The sequence below is a fragment of the Phyllostomus hastatus genome, unplaced genomic scaffold (genome assembly GCF_019186645.2).
Source record: "Phyllostomus hastatus isolate PE091 unplaced genomic scaffold, TTU_PhHast_1.1 phas_scaffold_78, whole genome shotgun sequence".
NCBI classification, from domain to species: Eukaryota; Metazoa; Chordata; class Mammalia; order Chiroptera; family Phyllostomidae; genus Phyllostomus; species Phyllostomus hastatus.
In genome coordinates, this window is record NW_025334041.1 from 111,076,000 (window position 1) to 111,095,673 (window position 19,674).

The following is a 19,674-nucleotide window of genomic DNA, read 5'->3' on the forward strand; positions in this document are numbered from 1 at the left end:
TAAAGTCATAGTTAGTATTAACTTCTGCCTACTCTGCTTTATTGCCCTTTCAGACCATTTCTCTTATGAAAATCCAGGAAAAATATTCTCTTGTCCATTATAAAAAAAAAAAAGCAGTTCCCATTGACAGGAGGCATTTACAGCTGACACTCAATTGTTTATTTTAACATAGCAAGGCTCAGACAAGTCAGTGAATGACCTGTCTATGAAGAGGCCATAGAACTTGGGTATGAGGTCAAACTGTCTGTGTTCTAGTCTAAACTCTGCTACTTATTAGTTCTATGTGACCATGGGCAGTTTATTTAACATATCTCAACCTCCATATCTATATTTGTAAAATAAGGATAATAATAAGACTCTGGGTTTCTGTGACAATTAAATAAAGTAACCTACCTGAAGTATTTAGCTAACCATTTTCACTTAAGAAAGCTACTCAATATACGATAAGCACAATTATTTAGAGTAAGAGGGGTGAAATCAGTGGGAAAATGAAGTCCAGGGCCTAGGTGATTCAGATATCATGGGGTTAGAAAAACGGTTGCTCTCTCTTTGGATATTTCAAATGCTGAAATATATGCATCAGTCTTAACAAGTTAGCATTGATTGTCCTGAGATTTCTAGCTCTTGCTTTTGTTCTTACTCTAAAATCTGTATCTTTTATTATAGCAAAGGGTTGAGTTTAGAAAGCATAAAAAAATATTTTCAGGCAAAATAGTATGATAAATTTAAGCTTTACTACAGCCCTTCCAGTCTTGGTTCAAACATAAGTCATAAAACATTTTTTAAAACAAGAATATATGTAACTAGACTCAAAAACAAGCTTAGAAATTGAATAGACCTTCAAGGTAGTGAGCTCTGGTAGCTAGATGTTGAGCTCTTAAGGATAATGAGGACTAAATGTGTTCCATGAAAGTGGGCAAGATTTCTTACTCCAAAACCTAGAACGTAACAGGATGCTGGGGAAGTCTACCAAACCTGCCTGTGAAGACTATAGAAAGTTGTGGACTTGAGGTGGGGAGACAAAAACACTACCTTACAACAAATGTACCTTAAAACTTAACAGAGTGTCTCAAACAATATGAAGCCACTATGATCAGAGAGCCTGAGATTAAAAAGTCATTTTAAGAGCAGGTTCTGGTCTGGATGAATGATTGATCATACAGGAATGAGAGAGAGAAAAAGGAAACCAAAAATTTAAAGCCTCTCCCTAAGAAATCTATAATACAAAATTATAAAACACAGAATAAATTCAAATGCTTACAATGATATCTCACAAAATCAACAATTACAAAATAAATTCATCCCAGATGAAATTAATTTTGTACAACGGATTACAAAGAGTTTAAAGGAAGTTTAGGGTGCTCAAACAGATAAGTGAAAGACTATGATTTACTTATAAAGAAGACATTGTGAAACAGAACAGGTAGGAAGGAAACAAGAACAAGTAGGTATCGAAAGATGGTGGGAATTAAATATGCAAGCAATGCAATAAAAACTCATTATGTAGTAGTAGTATAACATTTACCAGACCTAGTTCAAGGGTAAAATTAGTGAAATGGAAGATAGAATTGAGGAACTCACTGAGAATGTGACACAAAGAGACCAAGATAAGGATATGACAGACCAGTTAAAAATCATAGGACTTCCGGCCAAGATGGAGGCACAGGTGGACACACTATGCCTCCACAACCAAGATAGGGACAACAACAATTTAGAAACAATAACAACCAGAACTGACTGAAAATTGATCTGAACGGAAGTCAGACAACCAAGAAGTTAAAATAGACACATTCATCCAGACCAGTAGGAAGGGTGGAGTCAGGCAATTGGGCACGGGTCGCGGCACAGAGCACAAAGAGAATTGGGACTGGGTGCATAAAGCATCCGGGGCATGCAAGTGGCAGCTGGCAGACCCCAGCTGAGGGGTGGCAACTGGCAGACCCAGCAAGGCAGCAATTGTGAAGCAACGTACTGCGTGCAACCCAGGATCCCAGCACTGGGAAATAGAGCCTTGGGGCACTGATTGAAAACACCTGTGGGGGTTGAGGTGCCCGGGGAGACTCCCAGCCTCACAGGAGAGGTCCTTGGAAAGTCCCAAGGCATGCATAAGCCCACCCACACAGGAATCGGCACCAGAGGGGCCCAGTTTGCTTGGGGGAAGGAGCAGAAGGGACAGAGGTCTGACAGAGAACGGAGCAAGTGCCACTGTTCCCTCTTGGCCCTGCCCCCACATACAACGTCACAACCCAGTGACTGGGGTGCCCTGCCCTGGTGTACACCTAAGGCTCCGCCCCTCATACATAACAGGCGTGACAAGACCAAAGGAAAGGAAAAAGATGGCTCAAACAGAATTGCAAGGTCCACAGCCAGTACTTTTGTATGACTGAGAGATAGCCAACCTATCAGATGCACAGTTCAAAGCACTGGTGATCAGGATGCTCACAGAATTGGTTGATTTTGGTTGCAAATTAGATGAAAAAAATGAAGGCTACAATAAGTGAAATGAAGAAAAATGCACAGGGAACCAATAGTGATGGAATGAAAGCTGGGCCTCACATCAATGAAGTGGACCAGAAGGAAGAAAGAAACATAACAACCAGAACAGAATGAAGAAATAAGAATTCAAAAAAATGAGGAGAGGCTTAGGAACCTCAGGACATCTTTAAATGTTCCAACATCCGAATTATAGGGGTACCAGAAGGAGAAGAGGAAGAGCAACAAGTAGAAAAGTTATTTGGACAAATAATAAAGGAGAACTTCCCCAATCTGGCAAAGAAAATAGACTTCCAGGAAGTCCAGGAAGCTCAGAGAGTCCCAAAGAAGTTGGACCCAAGGAGGAACACACCAAGGCACATCATAATTACATTAGCCAAGGTAAAAATGAGGGAGAGAATCCTAGAAGCAGCAAGAGATAAGGAGATAGTTACCTACAAAGGAGTTCTTATCAGACTGTCAGCTGATTTCTCAAAAGAGACCTTGCAGACAAGAAGGGGCTGGAAAGAAATATTCCAAGTCATGAAAGGCAAGGACCTACATCCAAGATTGCTCTATCCAGCAAAGCTTTCATTTAGAATGGAAGGGCAGATAAAGTGCTTCTCGGATAAGGTCAAGTTAAAGGAGTTCATCATCACCAAGCCCTTATTTTATGAAATGTTAAAGGGACTTATCTAAGAAAAAGAGGATTAAAAAAACATGTATAGTAAAATGACAGCAAACTCACAATTATTAACAACCACACCTAAAACAAAAACCAAAAGAAACTAAGCAAACAACTAGAACAGGAACAGAGCCACAGAAATGGAGATCACATGGAGGGTTAGCAACAGGGGAGTGGGAGGAAGAGAGGGGGAAAAGTTATGGAGAATAAGTAGCATAGAATGTAGGTTGAAAATAGACAGGGGGAGGGCAAGAATAGTCTGGGAAATGTAGAAGCTAAAGAACCTATGACACATGGACATGAAGTAAAGGAGGGATGTGGGTGGGAGAGGGTGTGCAGGGTGGAGGGGAGAAATGGGACAACTGTAATAGCATAATCAATAAAATATATTTTAAAAAATCATAAAGGACACACTGAAAGGCTTCAATATACATGTAATAGGTGTTGCAGACAAAGAATGATGAAAGCAACTTTTGAAGAGATAAAAACCAAGAATTTTCCAGAAATGAAGACAAATTTCCAAATTAAAAATGAATTCCAGATATTGGACAGCATATATAAAATTAACCCACAACCAGAAACATTGTAGTAAAGCTGTGGAATATGGCAGGAGGTTTCAACAAGAGGCTGTTGATCAGTTGAGTGATATCTCCAAAGTACTAAGGCAGAATATTATTTTCAGCACACCTAATTTTTTATTCAAGAGAAGTACATAACTGTGTTCAGCGCCTGGCAGGTACTTGAAATATTGGGGGACCACTTGGTAAAGTACATGATTGTCTAACCACTATGCTGTGCACCTGAAACCAGTACAAAATAATATTGAATGTAAACTGTAATTGACAAATAAAATTTTTAAAAGAGTGAGTACAAAAGTTAATAAAGCTTGCAGAAGCAAATGAGATTTTCATGACCTTGGAATAAGTAAATACTTCTTTTTTTTTTTTAAGATTTCATTCGTTTATTTGTAGAGAGAGGGGAAGGGAGGGAGAAAGACACAGAGAGAAACATCAGTGTATGGTTGCCTCTTATATGCCCCCAACTGGGGACTTTGCCCACAACCTAGGCATGTGCCTTGACTGGGAATCAAACTGGCAACCCTTTGTTTCACAGGCCAGCACTCAATCCACTGCACCATGCCAGCCTGGGCAGCAAATATTTCTTAAACAGGACACAAAAACACTAACCATAAAAGATTAATAAACTAGACTACATTAAATGTAAGGACACCTGTTCATCAAGAGACAAAATTAAGAGAGTGAAAGGGCAAGCTATAGACTGGAAGACAGTATTTGTAATACATATAACCAATGAAGGACTTATATCCAGAGTATGTGAAGAACTCTTACAAATCAATAACTAAAAAACAAGCAACTTAGATTTTTCCAAAATTAGACAGGAGACCTGAACAAGTACTTCCTAAAAGAATAAAAGGGGTTCAACATCGTTATTAATCAAGGAAATGTAATTTAAAGCCATGGAGCAGCTGGAACTCTCCATTGCTGGTGGAGAGGGCATAAATTGGTACAGCTATTTTGGAAAACTGTTTGGCATGTCTACTAAAGCTAAGAATATAATGTACCCTGTGGTCCAGCAGTCATTCTTGGTCATATACCCCCCCAAAAAATGAATGCCTATGTTTACCAAAAGACATGTTCAAGAATGTTTGTAACAGGTTTATTATTCATAGTGGATAATCTGTGATATGTGCACATAGTGAAATGCTATATGGCAGTGAAAAAGAATGAACTACTGATTTTTTAAAAAGGCAACATAATGTTGCATGAAATAAGAAGACTCAAAATCTGTAATTGCACTTGGAGAAGGTCCTAAAACATGTAAACAAATCTTTGGGAATAAAGGTTAGAATAATGGTTCTTGTGGTGCACAATTTCTGTTTCCTTATCTGGGTGGTGATTACACAAATACGTTGCATAATTATGTAAAAATGCACCAGATTGTGGACTTCATGTATGTTATACCTCAGTTTAACAAATCAGAGGAAAAAAGAGAGAAACAAATAAAAACAGACATATGCTGACCACAAGATTTCCTTACCCATAGGTCCTTATTACAAGTATTAAATGACATTCTTTAGCAAGAAGGAGAGTACTCAGGGAACTCAAGGAATACAATAACTAATGTTGAGAAGTATGTTGGTAATTTTGATAAATTACTGAATATTTTAAAATCCAAACTTTAATTCTTTGTGTTTATATAGTGTAATAAAATATATAGTGTGTAAAGGGCTTCTATTCAGAAGGACAGAAAAACTGAACAACATTAAACTCTCTTTGAAATTTAGAAAAATTAAGGACAACAAACTATGTTTAACTTTGAAAACATTTAGGAACAACACCAAAAGAATAGAAATACTGCCTATAGATTACAATGTACATATGAGGGGGAAGAACTATAGTTTTCCGTATGGAGAGAACAAATTTCTTCCTTAGTTCATGTCATACTCAAAAAAGTTATCAATAAATTTGAAATCTAAAAATGAAAAGGAAACTTTTTATAAGTTCAGAAGAAAATATAGAACATACTTATGACTTTGAGGTAGGAAGAGTTTCTTAAAGAACAAATAGAAATCGCAACCCTTTATAAAATAAGAGATTAAAAGTTTTAAAATTTTGTTCAAAAAAGACATTATAAAATTGAGAAGTGCAAAAAAATGAAGTTGAACTCATACCATATACAAACATAAACTCAAAATGGATCGAAGACCTAAAGTAGGAGCTAAAATTATAAAACTCTTAGAAGAAAGCATGGCTAAATCTTCATGACCTTGGCTTTTGCAAAGGGTTCTTTGGGGCATATGACACCAAAAGCATGAGCTGCACAAGAAAAAATAGATAATTTGGGCTTAAAATTAAAAACTTGTACTTTGAAGGACACTGTCAAAAGTGAAAAGGCAGCACACAGAATGGGAGAAATGTTTATGAATTATGTATCTGAAAAGGATCTAGAATTCAGTGTATATAAAGATAAAGAACTCTTATAAAAGACATTTCAATTTCGCCTTCAAAGGCAAAGCATTTGAATAGGAATTTCTCCAAAGATGACATGGAAATAGCAGTGAGCACATGTAGGATGCTTACCATCATTAGTCACTAGTGAAATACAAAACAAAACCGTTATGAAGTACCAGTTCACACCCACTAAGACAGAAGTTTGTTTTTGTTTTTGTTTTTTAAAGAAAGTGTTGGTGAGGATGTGGAAAAATTGGGATCCTCATACTTTGCTGGTGGGGATGTAAAATGGTACACTTTTGCATTCTCCAGAAGATTCGTTTTACCTATAGTATTTTATTTCTTTAATAAAAAAGGCAGAAGTGTTATAAAATACTGCTTTTCTGCATAGATGGTGAATATAGTATTTTTAGGCTGTTCTTGTACTTTTCTGTGTGTTTAGAATATTCTGATCATTAATACATAATTATGTATATTGATAATTAAATGTTATTAATCTTATACATATTGCATTTTAACCAGAAAACTAATCATAAAATCATCTATTAATTTACACATGGGTTCTGAAAAGTGCTTGCCATTCTACAAATTTATCCTCAAGAATAAAACTATGTGATAAGAGCTTGGATTACCAGTCCTTTTTCTCTCTTGATATTATCTATTTTCAAATGATAATACTAGGTACCACTTACTTAGTGCTTACTATGTGCATACCCACTCGAAAGCATTTTGCATATGATATTTAATTCTTAGAACAACCCTTTGAAATAGGTATTATCCACATGTTACAATGAGGAAACTGGCTTAGAGAAAGTAGGTAGTTTGTCAAAGGTCACACAGCTAATAAATAGTGCAATCAAAATTGGAATTCTGTGACTCAAGACATGCTTGCAAGTCACTATACTATGTAGCCTTTCCTTTATGTATGCAGTTCTCATAAAAATTCTATATTAAAATAAAGTTTATTGAACGAGAAGGAGGACAAATATCTGCTGTACATGATAATTTCTAGACTTGAAGAGACCTAAGATAGAAGCATCTAATCACATTTTTGTGCCTCTCTCCCTCTCTTTTCATACCTGACTTCTTTCTGTTGTTACTGTTGAAACTGTCCATTCCGGTAAAATCTGCAGTGGGCTGGGCTGCAGTTTCCAGTGTTATATTATTATAGAAATTTTCAGTTGGAAAGGCAATTGAAAGAATTGAAATTAGGAAATTAAGTAGGAGCCTGCTCAAGAATTCAGGATAACTTGGACCTTTATGTGCCATATTGCATTTCATGAAGAACAGAACTCAGGTCTTCTAATGTCTGATCTTGTGTTGTTACTCAATCTTTCCTTAAAAAAAGAATCTGAGAAACTACAGTAAGGGTAATTAATACATTTGTTCTTGTCATTCCCTTTTACTTTCTTCTGTTGCATGCCTCCACTAGGTGTCCCCTTCCTTCTTCTAGAATTACCCTTCATAGAAAGGAGCTCTTGTTAGAATCTAAAATCATTGTTTTCATAAAAAATTTTTAAGCTGGAATATGGCATAGGGTGGAAAAGAGTAGAGATTCTATCTCCTGCTAAAATCTAGACACCTGTCCTCTTTTTCCTTAGGAGTCATCAAAACCAGTTGATTACAATCTTGTAGACATAACCATTACAGTTGTTTAGTTTATTAATGATTGATGATGGCCACAAATTGTTTATTTTGTGAATTTTAGATGATATAAGCTGTTACCTCTGGCTTACAGAATTTAAAAGTAAACGTCTACCACTAAGAAATGACCATGAGAAATGGTCATAAATGTCTGATACCAGTATTCTAAATGTTTATATTCTATCTAGTTGTAGATATCTGTATTCTTTGGTGTTCAGGCTAAACTTGTTTTTTAGAACCCAAAGTCTCCCCATTCTTATGACCAAGTTTGTTGATAATACTTTACTAGAATCCTCTAGTGAGGTGTCATAACATATAAGGATCCCATTACTCATCAGAATAAGTTGAATTATTCTCTTACTTAAGAATATTAGATTTATTCTGTTAAAATTATTCATAGCCATGTAATTTTGTTTGGAGGCTTTAAAGGAAATATATAATTGTGCTGGTACAGATGAGCCCATAATTTAATCTTTCTGTGCTTATGGTGTTTCTTATATTCTGCCTTGGAGAAAGATTATTTATGTTTTACCTTCTTTATTTCCTAAGGAACTGGCATTTGATCCATATGAATCATATGCTCGAGATATTTTACGTCCTGGTTTTCATGATCATTTCCTTAGTCAGTTATCCAAGCCTGGAGCAGCACTTTATTTGCAGGTATAGTAATTTTTAAAACAAGATATATAATACCTGAAAAATAAATTTTAAAAAAATTAAATCACTTTGTTTTCTAGTCAATAGGCGAAGGCTTCAAAGAAGCGGTTCAATACGTTTTACCCAGGCTGCTTCTAGCCCCAGTTTACCACTGTCTACATTACTTTGAGCTTTTAAAGGTAAGAAAAATATTCAAGTGTGATGCAAGCAATTTTTTACCAACTGTTTGTGAATCATTATGTGAGCACCCATGGATATTAGTGTGTATCTATTTTCTTTTTCTAGTTAAGAAGCAAATGTAAACGAATCTACAGAAGGATGGCATATTCTTTCCAGTTTTACTAGTGAATTTTAAAGCAATGATCAGATGCTTTTTTTCTCTTGTGTCCCTATGTTTTGTTTACATGGCTGATTATTTGGGAGCAACCTTGGATTCAGGCATCTAAATCTCCGTTTTGGGACCTCAGCAGATTCAGGGCCTGAGATAGTATGGGGATAAGGCCACGTGGGGAAGATTTTATCATCTAATTTTCATAGCTCAAGTTTGTATCTGTAAAACTAATTATCATGACTTTAAAGACAGTGAGCTATATATAACCCAAGTAAAAACTCACCATGTTATCACAGTTCAAAATATTCAATTTATGAAGCAGTGACCAAAAGGGAAGTGTTCTGTTCCCCTCTCCCCTTTTTTCTGTTATATACTGAAATTAACTAGTAAATAGGGAAAACTAACTCTATATAAAATCGCTAGTGCAGCTGGAAATTATTCACTTTTAAATATTTTATGTATCTAATGATGTCTTCTTTAGATTATGGATAATATGGTCTTAAAACACATTTTTTTCAAAAATTTTAAATAATGGGTGAGATAATAAAGATATTCTCTTTACCTTTTAGTGAACTAGCCCCATAATGACCACAAAATAAGACATGCATTAATGCTATCATTATTTCTTTAGCTTTTAAAATAATGTTTCATTAAAGAAAAGTTCTATTTAATATTTTGTTATGGGGAATGGATTATTAGAAGTCGTGTTTATAGTTAGGAGTACATGGTGAAATGGGCTCTCTGTAAATGACTTATTGAATGAATAGAAGTCCTCTGCGTTTGGTGAACCGGAAGAACACTCATCCCTACATTTCCCTCCATTTCTCCAGGTCTCTGCACATTGTAGTAAGGGAATTGAAGGACTTAATCACCAGGCAGAATCACAGAACCTTTAGCTCCTTGTTCTAGACTTCAAACAAATACCATTTAAGGTCTTTGGTAATATAGGATGATTATTTTAAGGAAATAATCAGCCCTGGCTGGTGTGGCTCAGTGGATTGAGTGCCAGCCTGTGAACCAGGGGTTTGCAGGTTGATTCCCAGTCAGGGCACATGCCTGGGTTGCGGGCCAGGTCCCCAGTGGGGGGTGCATGAGAGGCAACCACACACTGATGTTTCACTTCCTGTCTTTCTCCTTCCCTTCCCCTCTCTCTAAAAATAAATAAATATTTAAAATCTTAAAAAAAAAGAATAATCAGGAGGAAGCACTTTGTATGTAAAATTCTTGACCAACAATTCACTACAGCAAACCATAGTCATAATGGGACATTTGCAAACAAGTTTCTTATATAGAGCCTTTCTTCATAATGGTATTGCTAATAATGGGATTGTTACCTGATTCTGTAATGAAATTCTGAAGGATTAAAATCCATATGAAACCTTAAAGCATTTCATAATTTATAAATAAGGACAAAAATCCTTGATGAAGTTTCAGAAAGCTGTAAAACCTAATCATCTTAATAATTTAAATTTATTATTCCAAGTATAATCAATTTAAAAATTTTTACTTGTTAGTGATGGTAACAGTTTTTATTTTATAAGTGCATCATTCAGCAATGATGCATTTAAAACATTTCTACTGGTTTTAGCATGGGTATCCCTAGTTCATATTACTGCCTAGGTCTTTGTGAACTAAAATTGAAGAATACTTCTTCACTTTTCTCTCTTAACATCACAAATATTACAAAAAAATGTAACCCAAAAGCTGAGATACATGACTTGTGGGAAAGGATTACAGGTAAAAACTAAGAACTGCATGGGGCAGCAAGGGGAAAACTTAGGGTCAAGAACTGAGAAATGTTAAAAGCAGATTTTTTTCCCTCCCAAGTTAACCTTTTTTTCAGTGTTACATAAAACAAATTGGAAAAGGCAAATATGAATTGTGCTATCTCATTCACTTTAAACATCTACTCATGGCCTTCACATCGTATGCCAAAAACGAAATAGGCTCTGCAGAATCCTTTTACAAATATCGTATATGCATTTGTTAATGGCTTTGGTTTGCTGCTTTTCCAGTTTGGAAGCTAGACAGTATCAAACATCTCCTCTAAATCATTTTTTCTCTACTTTTTTTATGCTGTGAAAGCATCTGGTTTAATTGCTATATGCATATGCTTAAAACCATCATTTTTACTGCCCATTAGCTGATGTGTTAATCCGAGCAGTAAGAGATTTAGAAAACAATTTCTCTGTGAGTCTCATAAAAATGAGCCCACCAGAGGTCTGTCTCACTTTTATACCCTTGAACTATCTTTCTAAATTTAGAAATTATTCAGAAATGATGAGCTCAAAGCAGTGAGCTAAATGATATTATATCTGACCACAGGTATTGAACATCTAAAGTTAAACATAGAATAGTGTAATTTAGGAGCCGTTATAAATAAACAGCTGACTATTGTACTACTCTAATTTTAAATTTTAAATCAACTAAACTGCTGTGACGGGCATTTATAGTTTTTGGTAATTTTCTCTTTGATAAGAACAGAAATGGATTTGTTGGTTTGGTTTGTTTGTTTTCATTGTTGTTCAAGTACAGTTTTCTGCCTTTTCCCCCAACCCACCCCCCCCAACTCACCCCCCCAGCCCTCCCCACCTCCCTTCCATTTCCACCCCCTTCCCCCGTTATTGTCCATGTGTCCTTTATAATTGTTCCTGCAAACCCTTCACCTTTTTCCCCTGAAATTCCCTCCCTTTTCCCCTCTGGTCACCATCAGCCTGTTCTCAATTTCAGTGTCTTCGGTTATATTTTGCTTATTTGTTTTGTTGATTAGGTTACTATTAAAGGTGAGATCATATGGTATTTGTCTTTCACCGCCTGGCTTATTTCGAGAAATGATTTTAAAAAGATATTTTATTTTCATAATGAGAGATCCTAACATTTTTTAGTCTTAATTTCCTGCTTAAAGTTTCAGACTTCTTTCTACTCCTCAGATTTTCTGAGAGAAAAATAGAATTCATTTTCTCCCTTCTAGAACTCCAGTTACATGCATATTGGTTATACTACTTTATGTTCTTCCACAAGTTTCTTAAACTGTTAATTTTTCTTAGATCTTTTTTATTCAAATTGGTACTTTCTATTGACCTATCAATATAACTGTTAGTTACTATACTTAGCCATACTTAAGAATTTCCATTTGGATTTTGTTTTACAGTTTCCAGAGATTCCCTATCTGCTCACTCATTAAGACCATGTTTTCCTTTAACTTTTTGACCATGATCGTAAGAGCCACTTTGAAGTCTTTCCTAAATCTAACATCTGGGCCCATTTGGAATCAATTTCTATTAACTGATTTTTTTTTTCTCTGAATATGAGTTGTGTGTGTTTTGTGTATGCTAGCTAACAACTCTGGATTCTGTTGTGTTGGGGATTGTTGGGTTTTTCTTCTGTTGATGGTGGTGCTTTTGTTTTTTTGATTGTTGGTTTTTTACTCTGGTAGATAATTAATTTTCCTAAACTCAATGGCAGATTTGTCTTTTCTGTATTGTGAGGCAGCTGATATCTCTGTTCACTTTTTTAGGATTTTCATATGCTGCCACTTTAACCTGAGTCTCTCAGATATTCCCTACATATGTATAATTTGACAGTCAGACACGTATTTGGGCAGAGATTGTGTTCAGATTTGGGGACATAGTCTCAGTCTCCATGGTTTCCTTACACCTGGAATTTCCCCCCTTCATTTCCAGTTGCTTTGCCAGTCTCACACTCCATCCCCTGGTTCCTAAACCAGTAAGCCTTCAGTTTTTTGCTCTTGAGCTGTGTACAACTGGGGAATAAACTATGCTTTTAAAAGCAGCAGAACTCACTCATTACAGCTCTATTGCTTAAGAGTAGATTCATCTTAGGCCTCTGCCTAATTTTTCATCAGGCTCCCTGGTATCTTTCCATGCATGCAGAATTTAGCAGTCAGTCAGGTGTTTGGGTATAGTTTATCCTCAGGTTTGTATCCACTTATTTATATCTTAAATTTCTTTCTTTAGTGTCCTATAATTTTTCGAGTATAAGTCTTTTACATCCTTGGTTAGGTTTATTCCTAGGTATGTACTTTTTTTTATGGAATTGTAAATGGAATTGTTTTCTTAGTTTTTCTTTCTGATAGTTCATAATTGGTATATAAAAATACAGCTGGTTTCTGAATATTTATTTTGTATCCTGCTACTTTACTGAATTCACTTACCAATTCTAGTACTTTTTGGTGGAATCTTTAGGGTACTCTATATACAGTATCATGTCATCTGCAAATAATGACAGTTTTACTTCTTCCTTTCCAGTTGATGTCTTTAATTTCTTCTTGTCTGATTGCTATGGCTAGGACTTCCAAGTACTAAGAATGGTGAAAGCATACATCCCTGTCTTGTTCCTAATCTTAAGAGAAATGCATTTAGTTTTGCCCGTTGAGTATGATGCTGGCAGTAGGTTTGTCATATATGGCCTTTATTATGTTGAGGTATGTTCCCTCTGTTCCCACTTTGCTGAGAGTTTTTCTTATAATGGGTGATGGATTTTATCAAATGCTTTTTCTTCATCTATTGGTACGATCATGTGGTTTTTATCTTTCATATTTTTAATGTGATCTATCACATTTAATGATTTGCAGATATTGTATTATACCAACCTTGCATCCCAGGGGTAAATCCCACTTAACTGTGGTGTATGATCTTTTTAATATATTGCTGAATCCAGTTTATTAATATTTTGTTGAGGATTTTATCATCTGTATTCATCAGAGATATTGGCCTATAATTTTCTTTCTTTATCTGGTTTTAGAATTAGGATAAGGCTGGCCTTATAAAATGAACTTACGAGTCTTCCTTCATCTTGAAAATGTTGGGATAGTTTGAGAAAGGTATTAGTTCTCTTTTGAATGTTTGGTAAATTTCACTGTGAATCCATCTGGTCCAGGACTTATGTTTTGGGGGAGTTTTTTGATTTACTACTTCAGTCTCATTAGCTGTAATCTGTCTATTCAGATTCTCTGAGTCTTCCTAATTCAGTTTTGGAAGACTGTACGTTTCTAGGAATTTATCCCTTTGGTCCAGGTTGTCCAATTTATTGACATATAGTTGTTCTTAATATTTTCTTATACTTCTTTGTATTTTTTTGGTGTCAGTCATTACTTCTCTCATTTCTGCTTTTATGTGTTTGGGTGCTCTGTTTTTTTTCTTGATGAGTCTGGATAAAGGTTTGTCAGTCTTGTTTATCTTTTCAAAGAACCAGCTTTTGGTTTCATTGATCATTTATATTGTTTTTTTAGACTGTATTTTATTTTATTTCTGTTCCGATATTTATTATTTCCTTTCTTCTACTCACTTTGGCCTTTGTTTGTTGTTCTTTTTCTAGTTCCCTTATGTGTAAAATAGATACTTTGAGATTTTTCTTGTTTCTTCACATAGACCTGTAATGCTATGAATTTTACTCTTAGGACAGCTTTTGCTGTGTTCCATAGATTTTGGGTTGTTGTGTTCTTATTTTCATTTGTTTCAATGTATCTTTTGATTTCTTCTTTATCTTTTTGTTAACCCATTCATTGTTTGGTAACATGTTATTTAGCCTACATGCTTTGTGTGTTTTTCCTTTTTCTTTGTTTTTCTTTTGGTTGATTTGTAGTTTCATACCATTATGTTCATAGAAGATGCTTGATATAATTTCAGTCATTTTAAATTTAGAGACTGGACAGTGTTCCATGTGCATGCACTTGAAAAGAATGTATGTTCTACTGCTTTGTGGTGAGATGTTCTGAAGATATCAGTTCTTTGGGGTGAAATGCTGTGAAGATACCAATTAAATCCATCTTACTTAGTGTGTCATTTAAGGGCACTGTTTTCTTGTTGCTCTTCTGTCTGGAGGATTGATTCATTATGTCAATGAAGTGTTAACATGCCCTACTATAACTGTATTTCTATTGATTTCTCCGCTTATACTCTTCAGGATTTGCTCAGTATACTTAGGTGTTCCTGTGGTGGGTGCATAAATGTTTGCATGGTTATATCCTCCTGTTGGATTGATCCCTATAACTTTATGTAATGTCTTTCTTTGTCTCTTGTTATGGCCTTTGTTTTGAAGTATATTTTGTCTGATATAAATATTGCCACCCTAGCTTTTTAAAATTGCCATTTCCATGAAATAACTTTTTCTATCCCTTTACTTTTAGTCTGTATGTATCTTTTGTTCTGAGGTATGAGTCTCTTCTAGAGAGTATGTATGTGTGTGTGTATGTGTGTGTGTATAATCTGTCTTGTTTCCTAGTCATTCTGCTACCCTGTGCCTTTTTATTGGAACATTTAAGCCATTTACATTTAAAGTGATTATTGGTAGGTTTGTATTTATTGCCATTTTATTCTTTATAACTGTGTTCCTCTGTATTTTTTCTATCTATGATTCTATTTGTGTTCTGCTTGTTTGTTTATTTTGTTTTTTAGATTCTTATTGATAGGTAGGTATTTATTAGCATTTTATTGTTCATACTTTGATCTTCTTCTTCAAGAAGATCCTTTAACATTTCTTGTAGTCTTGATTTGGTGGTAATGAACTTTTTTAGCTTTTTCTTGTATGGAAAGCTCTTTATTTCTCCATGTATTTTAAATGATAGCCTTGCTGAGTAAAGTAGTCTTGTTCGCAGTTCCTTGCTTTTCACCACATTGAATATTTCATATCAATCCCTCTGTCCTGAAATGTTCTGTTGAGAAATCAGCTGACAGTTTTATGGGAGCTCCTTATAGGTGACTAACTGTCTTTCTCTTGCTTTCTCTTAAGATTCTTTCTTTGTCTGTCTTTAACCTTTACCATTTTAACTAGCGTGCCTTGGTGTGGGCCTCTTTGGATTCTACTTATTTTGGACTCTCACTTCCTAAATTTGTGTGTCTTTTCCTTTCACCAGGTTAGGGAACTTTTCAGTCATTATTTCTTCAAATAGGTTCTCGATCCCTTGCTGTCTCTCTTCTCCTTCTGGTACCCCTATAATGTATGGATATTGTCACACAGGTCCATTAAACAACCCTCTTTTCTTTTTTAATTCTGGGTGGGTTTTTTGCTGCTCTGATTGAGTATTTCTGTTATCTTCCAAATTACTGATTCAGTTCTCTGCTTCATCCAACCTGGTTATTCCACATAGTATATTCTTTATTTCAGATATTGTATTCTTCATTTCTATGGTTTCTATGTCTCTTTCATGCTTCCTATCTCTTTGTTGAAGTTCTTACTAAGTTTCTTGAGCATCCTCATAACCCATATTTTTTTAAACTCTGTATCTAGTAAATTGCTTGCCTCCCCTTCATTTAGCTCTTTTTCTGGATATTTCTCCTGTTCTTTCATTTGGGGCCTGTAGTTTTTTGTTTTGTTTTGTTTTGTTTTGTCTTCTCATTTTGGCTGTCTCTTTGTCATTTTTTATCTATGTATTAGGTAGATCTGCTATGACTTCCAGTCTTGGTAGGGTGGTTTTATGTGGCAGGTGTCCTGTGGGACCCAGTGATACAGTCTCCTTTATTACCTGACCTGGGTGCTCCAGGAATGCCCTTTGTGTGGGTTACATGGACCCTCCTCTTATAATTGAATATTGATTTCTATTGGCCCATTCATGCATGTTGTCAACCTTTGGGCTGGCTGGCTGATGATTGACTCCGTGTCACAGTGTATGAGCTGCTGTGCAGGTGCTGATCCCAGGAAGCAGAATTCACCTGAGCAGGGTTTGGTGCCTACTGATATCCCTTTGGGTATGCCACTTGTGACGCTAGTTGGATCCTGCTCAGATTTTGTCTGAAGCTGGTTACTGGGTGTGTTGGTTTGGAGGTCAAGGGAGGGACTGTGGTGCAGACCATTGTCAGATGCTACCTGTGACTGGCCCTGGGCAAGCTGTTTGGAGCTACAGAGCAATCCATAGTGTGTGGCTACCTCTGCTGGGCCTGGGAATGCATAAGAAGGACCAAGTTGTGTACCAAGGCTGCCTTTTACCAGCACCAGTTTGGGTACAGGTCAGCAAAAGTTCCAAGACACTTTGAGACCCACATCTGCCCTCTAGCTGCTTGTTAGGCTCAGTCACTGAGAGAGCCTCTGGCAGCATTCAAGTTCCATGAGGAAGATTTTCAGTGAATCACCAGGTAGGGTCAAGTAGTGTCCACCAAATAAATACAGGTTCAAACCCCATGCCAGTGCAGGGTCTGGGGCCACCCAACCAATGTCCCAGGGTATAGCAAGTCTAGCTGCCACCCCCTGCAGGCCTGAAGGCCTTTGAAGTTGGGTGGGGTTTCAGGGAGTCCTCAAGCACAGGCCAGCAGAGTTTATCAGGCCCAAACAAACCAAGATTTGGCCACGCCCTGTACCAGTTGGGCATGTGAGGGAAAAATGTCTCCCATTCTAGAGGCACACAACTCAGTCTGTCCAAGATTCTGGTGGGAGGCCCACCTCAGCAGGACAGGGCCACTAGGAGTTGAAAGGGTAAGGCTAATGGATGTCCTGTGAGGGGGAGGTACAGCAGATTTTCAATTTCTTGCTCTCTCTCTTCTCCCTCTGGCACCCCCATGATGCAAATGTTGGTACATTTGAGGTTGTCCCAGAGGCTCCCTATACTCTCCACATTTGAGGGGATTCTTTTTTTTTGTCTTGCTGTTCTGATTGGTGTTTTTTGGTTTGGGGTCTTTTGTGGTTTTTTTTTTCTTTTTTCCTTATATTCCAAATCACAGATTTAATTCTCAGCTTCATCTACTCTACTGTTGATTTCCTGTAAATTGTTCTTTATTTTTATTAGTATATTCTTCATTTCTCCCTGGACTTTTTTTATGCTATTGAGGTCCTCACTAAGTTCCTCGAGCATCAATATAACCAGTGTTTTGAACTCTGCATCTAGTAGATTGTCTCCATCTTGTTTAGTTCTTTTTCTGCAGTCATTTTTCTTTTCTCTCATTTGGACTGTGTTCCTTTGTCTGCTCATTTTGGCAGCCTCCCTGTTTGTTTCTACCTAGTAGGTAGGGCTGCTATGTCTCTCAGGCTTGGTAGAGTAGCCTAATGTAGTAGGTGTCCTGTAGGGTCCAGGGCACAGTCTCCTCTGTCACCTAAGCTGGGTACTCAAGGTCCACCCACCATGTGGGCTGTGTACACCCTCCTGTTGTACAGTAGTTGAGCCTTGATTGATGTTGGCACATCCAAGGTCATCTACTGCCTGTCTTCTGTCCAGGATCACACAGCATAAGCTACATAGTGATTTGCAGATGACTGCTCTTTGTGCTGGGCGTGGAGGTGCCCAAGTGAAGCCAAGCTGTGAACCAACACTGGTTGCTGCTAGTGCTGGGCCTGGGGCAACTTAGTGAGAGGTATGAAGGACTCACTGAAGCCAGATGTTGCTTGTTTGAGAGAATTCAGGAAAATCTGAAGCATGGGCCAAGACAAGCCATCTGTATAGAAAAGCCACTGGGAACAGCTTGGGTGGGTCCGAAAGATGGGAGGGGCCGGGCTTCAGGGAATCACCAGGGTGGGCCAAACAGTGTGAGCCAGGCTGATGGAGTCTCACATATGGGAAGCTCAGCCAGCTCTGTGGCTCTGTATGGGGAGGTTTCAGAAAAGGAACAGTGGCCTTTGCCAGCACTTCTCTCTGGGAGAAAGCTGCCCCCCTCAGTTCTCACCCTGAGCCAGACAGTTCAGTTCATTCCATCCACATGTCTCTGATGCCTGTCAATCTGCTACCCCCACACTGCAGCTCAGAGAGACTAAGTCCAAGTAAGTCTGTGCGTAGGCCTTTAAGAGTAACTGCTTGTACTCCAGAAGTTTCCCTCCTCTATAGCCTCAGTCCCTGCTGGTTTTTACAGCCAGACATGGAGACTTATCTTCCTGGCACTGGAGCCCTGGGCTGCGGTGCCTGGTATGGGGCTGGGACCCCTCATTCCTGAGATATCCCTCCCAATATTTATGTACCACGTGCAGGTGTGGGACCAGCCTGTTCTGCATCTCCGCCCCTTCTACCAATCTCAGTTTGGTTTCTTCTTTTTTTTAAAAAAAAAAGATTTTATTTACTTATTTTTAGAGAGAGAAGGAAGGGAGATAGAGAGAGAGAGAGAAACATCAATGTGAGGTTGCTGGGGGTCATGGCCTGCAACCCAGGCATGTACCCTGGCTGAGAATCAAACCTGGGACACTTTGGTTCCCAGCCCGCGCTCAATCCACTGAGCTACGCCAGCCAGGGCTGGCTTCTTCTTTAATTCTGTAGTTGTAGGACTTCATTCAGCTCAGTTCTGAATGATTTTGTTCTATAGTTCAGTTGTAATTTTGATGTGGTTGTGTGAGGAGGCGAGCTGTCTTTACCTATGCCACTGTCTTCACTGGAAGTCCCAGATTATCCCTTCATTTCTTTCCAGTAATACGCATCTGAGAAGCTGCACATTGCTGCCTGCCACAAGGGTTGACATTTTTTAACATTACTTCTACTTTTCTTTTAACATAGAAAACTTGATTGCATGTTGAGATGGATAGTAATATATAAAGAATAAAAAACTCATATTTTTGACATATTTAAAATTTTTATTGTGGTGGAAAAAGTTGAATCAATGTTAGCTTTATCCTTAATAAAATGGGCATATTATTTTTTATAAAAACTGTTCTACTGGTTCAGATTTGTCCTTTTCACTTTACAGCAGTTAGAAGAGAAGAGTGAAGATCAAGAAGATAAGGAATGTTTGAAACAAGCAATAACAGCTTTGCTTAATGTTCAGAGTGGTATGGAAAAAATATGTTCTAAAAGTCTTGCGAAACGAAGACTGAGGTGAATATTTTCACTTTTTTATATCCTCTTTTTCACCTTGAATATTATTGTATAACTTCAGGGATCCCAGTTCCCTTCTCAAGTAAACAATGAAGAAAATAGTTTTAGTGACAAGCTTGGTCTTTCAGAGGAAGTGACATCAAAGCCAAGAGAATTTGTTATTGTTTGAAAA

The 19,674-nt window shown here is 37.1% G+C and overlaps 1 protein-coding gene across 2 annotated transcripts in view; it reads left to right on the forward strand.

The window, feature by feature from the left end:
• The window catches only part of SOS1 (SOS Ras/Rac guanine nucleotide exchange factor 1), a 117,456-nt gene that overhangs the window by 54,204 nt on the left and 43,578 nt on the right, over positions 1-19,674 (forward strand). For both annotated transcript variants that reach the window (XM_045827079.1, XM_045827080.1), the window contains exons 7-9: positions 8,323-8,433; positions 8,511-8,609; positions 19,375-19,502. In XM_045827079.1, the coding sequence (XP_045683035.1) occupies positions 8,323-8,433; positions 8,511-8,609; positions 19,375-19,502 (338 nt within the window). The remainder of the gene's footprint in view (positions 1-8,322; positions 8,434-8,510; positions 8,610-19,374; positions 19,503-19,674) is intronic.